Here is a 14,499-nt window from a genome sequence, read left to right as displayed (position 1 = left end):
TGAAAGGAAAAGCTCAATGTCAGAGGCAGATGAAGGGGAGGAAGTGACGTGTTACGGTCCTATAAATTATCTGCAAACAGACACAATTTTCCTTTTTGCCCTTCCACAATATTAACTATAAAAACATGGAAAAGGGCTGGGCCTAGCATTTATCCCTGTGACACCCTGCAGATCACTTCCCCCTCACAAGAGTGGAATTTCCTACATGCAGAACATAAAGATTTCAATGCTCCTTTTAATTGCTATACAGAGTTCCTATGTCTTTCTGAATCCCCTACGCCTGATCACATGTCCTTAACATAATCTTTCATTTTCTTGAATTTGGTTCTTCTAAAGTCTAGGACCCTTATTCTAGTATTGTTTTGTTTGACTCTGGTCCAGTGCTTGCATTGATTCACATGATATGGTGATCACTGGACCTCAGGTTGTTGTCTCTGACATGGTCTTCATTTCTCAGAACCAGGTCAAGTGGGCTTGAAATGTTCATTTTGTAAGGATTCCAGTATTGGTGTGGAGGAGTGGCCTAGAGGTTAGAGCAGCAGGGTTTAAGTCCCACTGGCACTCCTTGTGACCTTGGGCAAATCACCTTACCCTCCATTGCCTTAGGTACAGATTTAGGGGTGAATTTTAAAAGCCCGGCACACGCCAAAGCTGGGAGATACGTGCAGAAGACGGGCTGATATTCGCTGCGTGGATTTTAGAAGGCGGCTGCATTCACGCTTATCTCCCGGCAGCGGCGGATTCCCGATGAAGACTGGCCCCGGGATTCACCGCCCAGGCCGGCCCAGGAAATACTACGTGGTCTGCCGAGCACGGCTCTGTCACGGCCATGCTCGGCAGACCACGTGACTAGCGCGACCGGCCCACCGGGGGATGCCCGATCCCCCGATAGGCCAATCTGCCCCTGTCTCCCGGTACGTCAGAAAAAATGTTTCCCTAAAACGGGGTGGGGTGCAGGCATGGTCTGGGCGATCTGGGATTTATGAATGAAACGGTGCGTAAATATGTGCACAAGTATGCGCTGGGGTCCCCTACCGCGTAACTTTACTTCTGCTATGGATGGCGTGTAAGTCTTAAAAAAAAAATGAGGCTAGACTGCAGTGTTTAACAGGTTAAAAGGGAGGCTAATTAACTAGGGGAGGGGGGGTTAGAAAGTCCTATCTTTTACCTGGGCGAACTGGGAACAAACTGGGGAGCCTGGTAATTGAGTCGGTGCGCATCTACTAAAATCCTTCCACTTATGTGGTAGAGGCGGCATTTGCGAGCACATGCATGTGTCCATATGAAATTGTGCGCAGGTGTACGTGCATGCAGCCTATTTTATGGGTGCATAAGCACGTGTATGTTATAAAATGGCAGCGTCCTTTGGCACGAGCCGGCCTATGCACGTACATGTGCACCCACGTACCGGTATCAAAGTTATAGTTCCTGATTGGGACCAGAGAAATACCTACAGTAGCTGAATGTAATCCGCTGTGAAGTGCCTGAAATGCGGAACATAAAAAAATGTAAATTAAAAAAAAAAAGCATTACCCCCTAATAATGAGATGAGTTCAGTGACTGCATGTGCTCTCTGTGCCATGAAACTCTGGCCTACCTGAAGTGCTCTTTTCAAAAATCCTGTGCCCTGTTCAGTAATCTCATTTCCAAATGCGTTTCCACCTTCCTACCCAGCTCAGTGGCTTTCTGCGCTCTCCAGCCTGTGTTTCCCTTCCTTCTTTTGTTGAAAATGAAGATCAGAAGAAGCAGCTCTATAGAAACATTGTTGGCTATTTTAACAAAAGCGAGTGCAGACTCCTTTGCTTCCTCCTTTATCTTCTTGCTTAGAAAATAGTATGGTAGAAAGTCAGTAGAGAGAACTAACACCACTAATTGGCAGATTGTAGGCTTTTGTTGAGGCAGCAGGGGAGAATATTTGTGGTTTTCTGACTAGATCTGGCCCACTCACAATACAAATCTTTTTGCAAGGTTCAGTGATAAATAAGTGTGTATTCCTGACAGTAGTGTGTTTTGAACGTGTGCTAATACAGCAGACTCTGCAATCATTATATGTAATACCACTCTTTCTGACTGTGCAGGATTAAATAACCTGAAACGAGGTATGGCCTCCAAAATTCCATCTTTTTCACAAAGAAAAAATATCTTTTCCCCAGCCCTCCATGCAAGAGGCGATAGCGAGGAAAGAAATGGGTTGGTAAGCAATTTGCCTTTAAGGTAGGCTATAACATCTGTTACATAAATGATGTCGTCTCTTGTTCTGTTTGTAAGATGCTTTACAACATGGGTTTAAAAAAAAAATCACTATTTATGTGCTTGCCTTTTTTTTTTTAGATTACAGATATCTGTGTGTGCTCTAAGACTTCAGTCCAATGTTTTTCAACCAGAACTTCACAGAAACCAAGGGTTCCAAGCAGTTTTATATATACAATGGGAGCCTACAAACCACTCTTGTGGTCATTAGTAGATATAAAAGAATGACTACGGAAAGAGAAATATACCAAAACAGATTTGCTATGGGGTTTTTTTTTGGGGGGGGGGGGGGGGTGTCTTTCCTTTCTCTTATTTTTTCCAGCTCATTTGGAACCAGTGCTGGGATCCTGGAGCCATGAACCTTCCTTCACAACTAGCTCAGGATTTCCACCTTATTTTAATAGACCTTCCCTCCCTCCCATTGCTTCTACTCTGGTTATTGCAACAATGGCCCTGAAGCCAGGAGCCATGCACCAGGGCTTCTTCTGGAACCTTGCAGCCTGCGCTGTCACGCCAGGCGTGACCCGATGACCGTGACTCTGCAGTGTCCTTAGCCCAGGCTGATCCAGGGACCCTCTGCAGGGCAGCTCGCAGCACTGTCATGGAGTCACTTGGCCGGCCTTATTTGCTGTGCTTTAATATCCTTAGTAATAGCTATTCGTTATCTGATGTGCCATTTAGTGTTCCCTTGGGCTGAATTAGCCAAGTGCTTTCTTCACCAACAGCAAGCAAAAACTGTAGTTTGGCTGTTCTCTTTCATGAAGTCTGTGTTTAGAGTAGTGCAGCGGATTCCATGAGGCTGGAAACGGTGTCCTATTTCAGTGCCTTCTTTCCTTCCGTAATATGTCAGACCTGACCAAATCTGCCATAAATCAGAACTAAAGGTGCCTTTCTTTAAATGGAAAAATAATCTTTAAATTGGATAAAGCAGTGCGGTTGCCGGGTTAGCCTGCTTAAATGCACAGAAATAAAGACTAACAAATAGGAAAACAAATAAACAAATAAATATATTATTCCCCCTTCATTGGAATGCCTTTCAGGATTCACTTATATTTCCTGGTAATCTCACATTTCACCCATTCTATTCTGAGCTGAGGAGCTGAGTATTGGCTCTTGAAAACTAGACAAAAATATATTGTTAGTCCAATAAAAAAAAAGGTATCACCTTGTATATATATTTATTTGTTAACCTTGGTTTCTGTGCAATCTTTAAATTATTTTTACTGTAGAGATTTTCTTAAAAAGGTAATTGTTTTGCAACCAATTTTAAACCTGTCATCTGGCCACATCCCAGTCATTCAGAAGGATTTTAGACTAACTGTTCAAAAGCTTCATTGGGACTTGCACACTTAAAATAAGCAGTTAAGTATGTTAAGCTGGGCTGCAAGAAGGTAAGTGGATTTTCAGACACCTAAAAATCAGTGCATAACTTCAGTGCATGCACAAATCTGGCCGCAAAAAAAAAAAAAAAAGAGATAGTTATTCAGGGGCATGCTACAGATTTACATGCAAACTGTGAATTGGAGGAAGTAGAATGCCACTGCTGGACCTTCCCCAGGATCCCACATCCAATGGAGCCAGAATAGGGCCAGAAGCACAGCGGCGTCTGAGACAGCTCTGGTTCTCCCTCACTGATAGACAGCTATTCCCTGCAGTCCAGTTTGTCCCCAGCTCAAGTACTTCAATACACAGCCGTCCAGTGCTGGCTGGTTTGTCCCCCAACCCCAGTATTTAACGTGAGACAGTTCAGTGCTGGCTGTCTAGTCCCCAGCATCAGTAGTTAAAACAAAGCAGTTCAGTCCTGGCTGTTTTGTCCTCCAGCACCAGTATTTTAATGCCAAGCAAATCAGTTTTGTCCACAGCACAAGGACTAATAAATAACACAGTTCAAAACTGGCTGCCCTGCCCCCGGCCCAGTTACTTCTCCGAAGCTGGGTAGGATTACCATCTCCCCCTTTGTAGGAAACCCAAAAGCTGAATTACTCACGTTCAAAATCAAGCATTTCAGCTTTTCCTACACCGCCCACTGCAATCCAGTTGGGGACTTCCCTGCTGTTAGAACCAGCCATTTCCTTTTCCTGTAGCCCCCTGTGGTCTTCCCCCATTTGGTTTCCCCACCAGCTTTGAATATCCGGTAGCTTCCTCATAATCAGGTCACCACCTGGTTCCTGGTCTTGTGCAACTTCCTTTACCCTCAGCCCTGTGGCCCTCTGGGAGGTGTAGTCATCCCCTCCCCCACCCCAAGTTCTGCCTACCCTGGCTTTCGCTTGCCCTTCACTCCCCTTTAAATCGGAGTAATGGGATGTAGCTCCCTTTACAGAATTTAAAAAAAATTATGCTCATATATGCAGGGGTGGTTCTATAATGAGGCAGGGTGAGGCGACTGCTTCAGGCAAAATTTTGGAGCGGCAAAATGTGCCCTTCAAAATGCCCGATGGCCGCTTCCCTTGCCTCCTGATACATATTTAGCTAAATGTCAGTGGGGTTTCCATGCCCCTGCCAGAGAAAAATACAGGAAGATACCCCACATGCTGCCAGCAGCAGGAGAAAGTGAAGATGCCCGTAAGGCCACCAGTGAAACCCATCCCACCAGTGGCGAATACAAGGGCCCATGCGTGATCCAACTGGGAGCAGGAGGGAGCCCGTTCAGCTGCTGCTCCTTCTCCTGTGCTGTCCCCGTGGTGTTCAACATTTGCAAAGCTAGCACTTCCTTCATGCTGATCTCATGCCTTGCAGAGGAATCCCTGCAGTCTGGGCTGCAAGAGCACTGACCCTTTAACCAAACATCTGGCGCATCAGTATTACAAGTATCCCGGATGCAGCTTTGCAAGCCCCACCAGTCATTTCTTCCATTAGTCACATACCAAACTCTAATAAGAGACAAACAGTAGGTGCACAGATCCAAGGTTAAAGAAATTACATATGGAAAAAAAGTTATCCAAAAGGAGGGCTATAAATTAGTCTACATTTTGGATGTGCTAGGAGAGGGACCGGGCCAGCAAAAAGTTTGTATGGAGGAACAGGCCAAAAACATTTGTGCTCTGAAGCCTCGCGTGCTCCTGCCTTGTATGACTCATGTCCCCTTGTTATTAGGGCTGGTGTGGAGGCAGCTTTGTGCATAAGATCAAGTTATTTTAGCGAGCAATTTATATACAGTAACTTATTTCCTGATAACATATCCAAGAGAGAAACAGAAAAGATGTAATGATGATATTGCCAGAAGCTATGTTGGGAAAACTATTGGAAGAAGGCAGAATTATGAAAAAGATGTGAAGACAAATTGGCTACTGAAATAATCCTGTGCCTCACCTACCTAATGGATTTTAGAGGCCCATGTCCTAATAAACATTCAAATTAATTCAAGTGCTAGCCACTGCCTATGTACTGCACTATTCGCATGTGTTATGTGTACGTGCCTATTCCCAAAGTCCCTGGCTGTAGCATATAAATTAATCTTCACAACCCCCAAACACAATTCATAGAGTCTCCTTATTGGATATTTATTCTGGATGTGTAATTAGCTTAGCAGCCTTATGTGGATTGCATTAATTTCAGCCTCCAGGTCCCTCCTTGAAGATCAAAGATAGGCCACCAGATGCCGAATCACCTCACCCTTAGACTTCACTTACCCCACTAAAGGTACCATATAAATATTTACTGGACGAAGGGTGCTGGGTTCTCTCCTGCTGGTAGTGGCACCAAATTCAAGTTGGTGCAGCTGACACTGACCCACCAGGCCAAACACATTTGAGTCGGAGTATCAGAGGTGCCATTTACAATTTGGCATGGCTGGAGGCAGGAAGGAAACAAAGGTTCCTCCAGCACATAGAAGGAAGAGTCTCAAGCCTAGAAGCCCATTCAATATTTTAGAGGGCGTGGGAGAAGTGGGGGTAGATGGAGACCACGCCACTGTTCATGCGTGTCCTGGCCTGGATGGGGGATTGCCTCCTGCGTGTGCCAGTAAGGTGGGGCTGCTGTAATGTTTATCTACAGGAATGGTAAAAATGGTAATAGTCATTCCCTAACTGCATCCTAGCCGTCTGTTCATGGGCAAAGGGAAGAAGAAGACAGAGAGAGGAGATGCTGGCCAAATATTCTGACTACACTGTAGGAGTCATGTTCGCTCCTCAGTGTCTGTCTGTGAGCTAGACTGTAACCTCCATGGAATAGGGTCTGCTATTTTTATGTCTGCACAGCACTGAATATACCTTGTAGTGCTATATAAATGTTTAATAGTAGTAATGGAATTGTTTCCTAATGATTCAATTTAAATACACGTTTATTTAAAACTTTGTATGCATGTCAGTGATACCGTCGAGGAATCATGTGCTAATGCTAATGCACTTTCAAACTATGAATCTTAAAGGCTGTAGGAAACTTGCATTTGCTGGGGTTGCATGCTCACCCCAGATCGAATGAACAGGCTGAGCTGGTCAGATTTGTACACATTGCATGCATGGAGTTGTAGTTCTGATTGTTCCATTCATTTCCTAAGAAAATCAGTCCATGCATGAAATGGGGTAAAACTCGGACTAGATCAGCTTGTTTGTTTGACTTGGGGGTGAGCTGGCAATTTTAGTGTTCACTAATGGCCTTTAGTACATAGGCCCCTGAATTTGTAATTCAAAGCTTCTACAGGATCTGGATCGTGTTTGCATGCTTGATCGAGAGGGGGGAGGCTCCATGTAGTGCAGCAGTAGAGAGATGCAAATTAAAGCAATAGGATTGGCTTATCCTGCTGAACTTTATTGGCACTAAAACTGTAAACAAAGCTTAGTCGTCGCAATGCTGCATACAGGGAGCCTAACGTTCAAACCTAGTCACAGTACTGGATTTGCTTGCATAAGTGAGGTATCCTAGGATTTTATCAATTTTGCAGTGCAGTTCTGCTCTGAAATTATGTGCACATTTTTCAGTACATGAAAATAATTCCAATGCAATGCAAGTGCTTACTTTCTCTACCTATTTTATAAACATACGTGTGTATATTTTACACACACACACACAAAATTCCACGATTTATTCTTGCAGGGAGCTATATTATAAAGTATGCATGCGTATGTTTTAAAAACATTTATGCACGTGTTCTTTGCCATCAACAGTTCACCCAGTCCATCTCCAGTTCACTGAGACCCTCTGAACTTCCCCCAGTATACCCAGACCTCCCACACAAAAGCTGCAGACAACAGACAAAACCGATTTCACTTGCGCCAGCCAATTAGCGGGTGTAAAATGGTACAAATAAGTTTAATAATTTCTGTGTGACTTCCATGTGCATCCCCTGACCCCGCCCTAGAGCACCTTTTTTTTGCAAAACTGAAAATACACACATAAGTTTGATGGTTACAAAATAGAATGTATACAGTCACGTGCTGCTTATCTGCCTATGTGCTATTTTTCCACATATAATCCCTTTGAAAATTTACTCAGTAGGCTACAACAGCTTCAAATTTATACCAAAAGGATAAAAGCTAAAACTTGATAAGACACTAACATGCCAAGATCCTTCTTTTCAAGAATCTCTCCCAAAACAGCACTGATATTGTTTCTCTAAACCTGAGATTTCCTCCTTGAGGTAATAAAATATCTCTGTATTCATTTTTTTCTTTCTAGACAGAACTTTGTGCCAGGAACCCATTATTCAAGCATTTATAACACGTTTATGCGCTCACCTCCATACCTGACCAAGAGGATTTCTGGAGGCAGAGCCATGTTTAATTTTGGAAATAAGAATGAAGATCTTATTAATAACAAGGTAAGAACTTACGTATACAGGCAAATGTATGACTCAGTGGATTGAAACAGGGATAGAAAACTTGTCTTCTCCGGGTCACATGTTCAAATCTAGCTCAGACCATTGGTCACTGAATCTTATTCATGTCTGACAGCTTTTCAGGGGGCAGTGTGAACTGATGGTCTTATTCTTGCTCCCGATAGGTGTCCCCATCATTTTAAAGCCACTGTCCCAACTGGCAATGACTGGCAGTCTCCAACTGGTCGAGGGTTTAATGAACATGGAGGCAGCACCCTCCCTGCTCAAGGGTGCTCCCTTCAGAGCTCTGCTGAGGCGTTGAGGAGGTGCTGTGAGAAAGTTTCACTGGCACTGCCAGCGGCCTCCCTCCTCTGTGCATAAAATTAAAGACTTCTCTTTACAGTGCTCAGTCCAAATGGTTTATGAGCTCTAAGCTAAAAGAGATTGAAAGATAGAGGAAGAAGTTTATTTTGATCTGGTGGTTCTGACTCTTAAAAGGGGCAGATTTTAAAACCTGCGCATGGGCGCAGATTTGTTCGCACAACCCGGCGCAAACAAATCTACGCCCGATTTTATAAAATCCAGGGTTGGCACGCGGCAGCAACTTGCTCGTGCCGAGCCGCGCAGGCGGCCTCCGTTCCCGCGCAGGCCGCCTCAGAGGGAACTTTTCTACTGTTTCCCCCCCACCTTCCCCTCCCTTCCCCTATCTAACCCACCCCCCAGCCCTAACTAGATCCCCCCCCCTACCTTTGTTTCAGAAGTTCCACCTGCCTGAGGCGTAACTTGCACGTGCTGGCGCACCATCCCCCGGCACAGGCCGCCCCCGAACCGCCACACCCCCAGACCACCCCCTGACCCGCCCCCGAACTGCCACCATGCCCCCTGGACCCGCCTCCTTCCCGCCCCTTTTTTGAAGCCCCGGCACATACGCGTGTCCCGGGGCTTGTGCGTGCCGACGAGTCTATGCAAGATAGGCTCGGTGCGCGCAGGGGCAGCTTGGGGCAGCTTTTCGGGGGATACGCATATCTTTTCAGCTATTTGTCCAGAGAAATAGGCCAATAGGTATGAAATGTGCATGAAGCAGTGCTAACTAGAGGATCTGAAAAAGAGAGAAATGGGTGATTGCCTGCTGTTCTTATGTGGTGGAGGACAAAGGGTGTGGAGGATGATCTTGCATGAGAATTGTAGATATTCCCTCTTTAACAAACAGATACATAGGTTAAAATAAAGAACAGATTTATGTTACTATATATATCCAAGAATACCATTCCTGCATTTGTAAAATGGCTTCTTGAAAAATACTAAACAAAAATATTTGAAACTGGATAAAAGATAGAAAGCAGGGGGATAGGACTAAATGGTTAGTTTTCCAAATGGAGAAAACTTCTTATTGGAGCTCTCCAATAAGGTCTGTATTGGGACCTGTGCTGTTTAACATGGAGAAAAGAATAATGAGTGGGGTGATCATATTTCCAGATGACACAAAATGATTTTGAGTTTCTAAAACAGCAGTGGATTGTGAGGAACTGCAGAAAGACCTTGTGAGACTAGGAGATTGGGCTTCTAAATGTCAGATGCAATTTAAGGTGGAGAAATGCAAAGTAATGCACGTAGGGAAAAATAATCCCAACTACAAGAACATGATACTGGGTTCCATGTTAGGAGTCACCATCCAATAAAAGGGACCTCTGAGTCTTTGTGGACAATACCTTGCAATATTTGACTCAGTGTGGTGGCGGTGGTCAAAAAGGCAAATAGAATGTTAGGAATTATTTGGAAAGGAATAGAGAACAAAACTGAGAATATCATAAGGCCTTTGTACAGATCCATGGCAAGGCCACACCTCTAGTATTGTGTGCTGTTCTGCTCGTCCTATCTCAGGAAAGACATAGTAGACACTGAAAGGTACAGAAAAGAGTGACAAAAGGGTTAAAGGAAATGGAAAAGTTCCCTTATGGAGAAAGGCTAAACAGATTAGGACTCTTTAACTTGGAGAAGAGATGACTGAGAGGGGATTTGATTGAGATTTATAAAATCTTGAGTAAGGTAGAATGGGTAAATAGGGAACTGTTATTTAGCCTTTCATATAACACTAGGACTAGGGGAGACTCCATGAAACTAGCAACCAGCAAATCTAAAACAAATTGTAGGAAGTATTTTTTTTCACTCAGCGCACGATCAAGCTATGGAATCTGATACCAGAGGACGTGGTCAAGACAAATAACATAGTGGGGTTCAAAAGAGGATTGGACAAGTTACCGAAGGAGAAGTCTATAAACATGCAGGTAGATTTGGGAAAAACCATCGCAGGTCTAAAACAGATCATTCATTTGGTATCTGCTGGGTACTGGTGACCTGGCCTGGCCACTGTCGGTGACAGGATGCTGGGCTCGATGGACCTTGGTCTGACTCAGCATGGAACTTCTTATGTTCTTGTGAAACAGACATTGGATGTGCTCAGAAACTTTCTATTAGCTTGATCTCAGCTGGATTGAATCCAGTAAGACTTGGCACATGACACAGTCACCATTTTGAGCTTCCAGTCGTGTTCCATTCACAAGCACCATCTCATGAGCTGTACTTTTAAGAAAGGAATCAATGTTTTCCTCTAAGGTACACAGGGGACCGCTGCAGCTGTCTAACTGCTGGGTGCACTGTCTTGAGGGCTGGAGCCATGTGGGGCTGGCTGCTTCTGCGAGACTATGGGGCCCCACATGGTTCAAACCACAAGAGGGCTGGAGCGTGTCCAGCAGTTAGGTGGGTGCGGGCAGTCCCCTGCACAATTTAGAGGGAACATTGTTTTGTATTCACATCACAGTTCCTCTCTGAGATACGTTTTGGAGGGGAGCAGGTAATGTCCCTCATATTCCACTTACAGTTTTACTCTTTACCCTTTCCTTCATAGAGAGGATGTAAAAAAGCCTCTTGTGAACTTTTCAGAATTGAACATTATATCTTTATTTTTACAGCAGTAATTTTTAGTACGGATTCATTTTTTTACCTTGGAAACCGGCATGTGGGTGTCCATGTGCGCACGGTTCCCAGCACGTGCACATGTGTGCGCCAATGCACGCATGTTATAAAATCCGATACCCGTGCGCAAGGGGGGGGGGGGATTTTCTTACAAGTGCGCGGCGATGCAATGGGGCCTTCTCCGGTCCCTAAAACCCCTTTAGCAAGTATTTTTTGTTTTCTAACTTACCTGCTCAATGGAACAGCAGTAAGTTGTGTGCGCCGGCCGGCACCTGCCCCACCGCATTTTTAAAAAACTTTGATGTGCACATACTGGGTACACACGTGTGGCCGTGAGCATTTGAAAATACACGCGTATCCCCCCGTTTCGGCAGGCGCTGGACTTTAAAAATTAGCCCAATAATTGTTATTTGCTATCGTGTGCAACAAGTTACACAGAAAAGTAGCACCTAAAGTGTCATTAACTATAAAACAATTTCACAAGCCTTGTTAATGAGTTGATACTATTGTAGACCTAAGACCGTACAAGGGCTCACCTGATATTACCCAGCACAAATCAAGAATTTATAAAACCCTGAAAAATATATTCATGCCTATAGTTAGGCATATTTGTAGAATAAGCCAATCATCTCCCATTTGCTTTCAATTTAACATACTCTATGTGCAAAGCTGGGTGATAAGTGTGTAAAATTGTCCCATTCATCTCTACCATGTACGAACCTGGTAGTTTCTATTCATGGCAGCAGTTTCTATTTTGAACAAGTATTAAAATAAACTTTATAAAAAAAAATAAAGGGAAAATAATTTTGCAAGTGAGAGGATCTAGAAAGAAAATATAAATTAATCTTTATTTAACAGAACAGTTATGGCTATCGTAATTTTAGACTGCAGAAAACACGTGACAGGGCACTATTGTATGTAGGCCCTAAATTATGGAATATACTTCCTTTGAGTCTTAGGAAGGAGAGCGATATTAAACTTTTTAGGAAAGGTTTAAAAGCCTGTTTTTTTGTGAAAGCTTACACATGATTTTAAGATGTTGATGTCTTTATGTTTTATTTGTTTTATTGTGTGCTGTGATGTTTTAAGGTTTATGAATGTTTACCGGATTGCAATCTGCATTGAACATGCTATAGAAGTAGTGTAATAGAAGTATATGTAGTTAAATAAATAATAAAATTGTAATGTGCTTTTCAGTTCTAGTAACAAGCTCTCTTTGTACCAGCAGATTTTGAATTCTATTTTGGATGACGCCATACAGACTGCAAACAGTATGAAGGAGATCACAGAACGCATGGTGCGAGCAGTTTCAGCAGATCTAGCTAGAGCTCACGTGCACAGGATTTTGGACAGTGGTTAATTAATTGCTGAGATTTTGCGCTGTGTCTTGTTGCTGGATGTCCACATATCAACAGGGTGAAAGGCATCTGAAGCTGTGCTTTGCTGTAGTGGGGAGCTGCACTCTCTGTAGTAATGCACATTGTTATATATTATTTTGGACATTGTTTATGTGTATATACATCCACCTAAGGTATAATAGATTTGGGATTATTATTTTTCTACAAGCTACCCTATTGAGGTTTAAGTTGTGGTAATGGAAGCTAAAACCAGGCTTTCCTGCAGAGCAAAATTCAGCTGTTATTAAATACTAAAACACAGAGTCCCAGTTCAGCCACAATTTTTAATTATTAATTTAAGAGGGTGCACAAATGTGCAACTTGCGCACGCCGAGCTGCGCAGCCTTCCTCTGTTCCTTCCAAGGCCACTCTGAAATCGGAGCGGCCTCAGAGGGAACTTTCCTTCTGCCCCCCCCCCCCCACCTTCCCCTACCTAACCTGCCCCCCAGCCCTACCTAAATCCCCCCTTACCTTTGTACTATAAGTTGTGTCTGCCTCCGGGCAGGTGTAGATTGTGCGTGCCAGCCAATGGCCGGCCTGCGATCCCGGGCACAGCGGCAAATGGCTGCTGTGCCTGGAGGCTCTGGCCCCGCCCCTTCCCACCCCTTTTCCATAGCCCCGGAACATGCGCGCGTCACCTAACCTATGTAAAATAGGCTTGGCGCACGCAGGAGCGGGTTTTCGGGGTTACGTGCGTAATATATGCCCCTATAATAGCAATTTTCAAAAAACATTTACCTGCATAAAGTGCACTTACACAGGTAAGTCCTGTGGACAATTCAATGGCAGATAATGTAGCAATTTTCAAAAGCCCACTTAGACGGGCAAAGTGCATTTACAAGTGTAAAACCCATTTACACTTGTAAATGCTTTTGAAAATCAGGCCCTATGTGAGTAAAATTGTCCTCGTTGCTCAGTATCACGCATAATTTTATCTGTGTAGAGGGTGGGTGATTTTCAAAAAGCCCATTTCCATGGATAAAATGCTATGTTACCCACAATAAAAATTACCCTCCCCATAAACTGGGAATAAAAATCAACTACTGTTCCTATCTCTTTTCCCTGGCTAATGTTACCAAGCACTGCCACAAATCAAAATATATTGCATTTCTCTATTCTTATGTCTTAAGCGCATTGTTACTGTTTGTCTGGGATTTCTTTATCCGTTTCTAAAATCTGTGAGGCCTGCCATATATTTACAATATCACATGGTTTGGTATCTTCTGCAAAAATGGCAGTACTGTCCCTCATTCTTTCCTCCTGACTACTGATAAAATATCATAGAGCAGAGACTTTGTTCTTAATATTTTAGAGGGCCTTCTTATCTGAACCAAATGAGATTAACAATGTTCTTCTTGTTCCCCATTGGAAGAGGTATTTATTTTATTAATGTGAACATTTCTAATCTGCTAGTCCTAAAAATACTTACTCCTAGTGGTTAACACCAAACACAAACATGCAATCTTACATTTAAACAAAGACATCAAATATAGAGCCAAAATAGACAAGACAATATACAGCAAAAACACAGGTCACATTGTACATCAGCTAGGTAAACAAGTTGTGGGAATTGAGGAGGCAATCGTAAAGGATAATGCAATTTCATCGGCTAGATAGGAGAATTTGGAAAATGTTGTGAGATGGTGGAAGCTACGTTTTATTGATTTTCCCCAGCTTCCTCTGCTTATTCCAGCCGCTATGTTTGAAAGATAATTACAGGAAGAATCCCAGAGCAATCACTTCCCCTGTGGCAAGAGCTTTTAATCTCCCAGCCTTTAAGAAACTGGAGGAAGTGGCGCCTCAAAATGATTTTTCTCTCATTAATCATAGTCTGAATTTAACAATCCTGCTAGACTCTTCAGATAAGGGCCTGGCTAAACCTTCGACTTTAGATCAGTACAGAAACTGGGTCCTGAAATTGCTCTTTTAAGCATCGAGATGAGCTTTTCCGTCAATGTAAAGTCAGGGGGGTTGCTAAACTTACTCAGAGGAAGAGAAGACAAGTACTATTGATGAGGCCAAGAGTTCTTCAGCTAAGGGCCTTACTTTTTTCTAAAATCTACTTGTAAATGCTTAATTAAATGTAACAATCTGTTATATTTTCTATGAGCCTAGTCAATTAACTCT

At 43.4% G+C, this 14,499-nt stretch overlaps 1 protein-coding gene across 1 annotated transcript in view; it reads left to right on the top strand.

Annotated features, from left to right (window-relative positions):
- The window catches only part of AKNAD1 (AKNA domain containing 1), a 60,156-nt gene extending 47,783 nt beyond the window's left edge, over nucleotides 1–12,373 (top strand). Inside the window, exons 10-12 of the mRNA XM_029617637.1 lie at nucleotides 2,079–2,214; nucleotides 7,864–8,005; nucleotides 12,204–12,373. Of these exons, the coding sequence (XP_029473497.1) occupies nucleotides 2,079–2,214; nucleotides 7,864–8,005; nucleotides 12,204–12,335 (410 nt within the window). The 3' untranslated portion in view covers nucleotides 12,336–12,373. The remainder of the gene's footprint in view (nucleotides 1–2,078; nucleotides 2,215–7,863; nucleotides 8,006–12,203) is intronic.
- Nucleotides 12,374–14,499: the final 2,126 nt, after the last annotated feature.

Source organism: Rhinatrema bivittatum, chromosome 10 (genome assembly GCF_901001135.1).
Source record: "Rhinatrema bivittatum chromosome 10, aRhiBiv1.1, whole genome shotgun sequence".
Lineage (NCBI taxonomy): Eukaryota > Metazoa > Chordata > Amphibia > Gymnophiona > Rhinatrematidae > Rhinatrema > Rhinatrema bivittatum.
The sequence above is the reverse complement of the archived record's forward strand: the minus strand, read 5'-3'. Positions and strand labels throughout refer to the sequence as shown.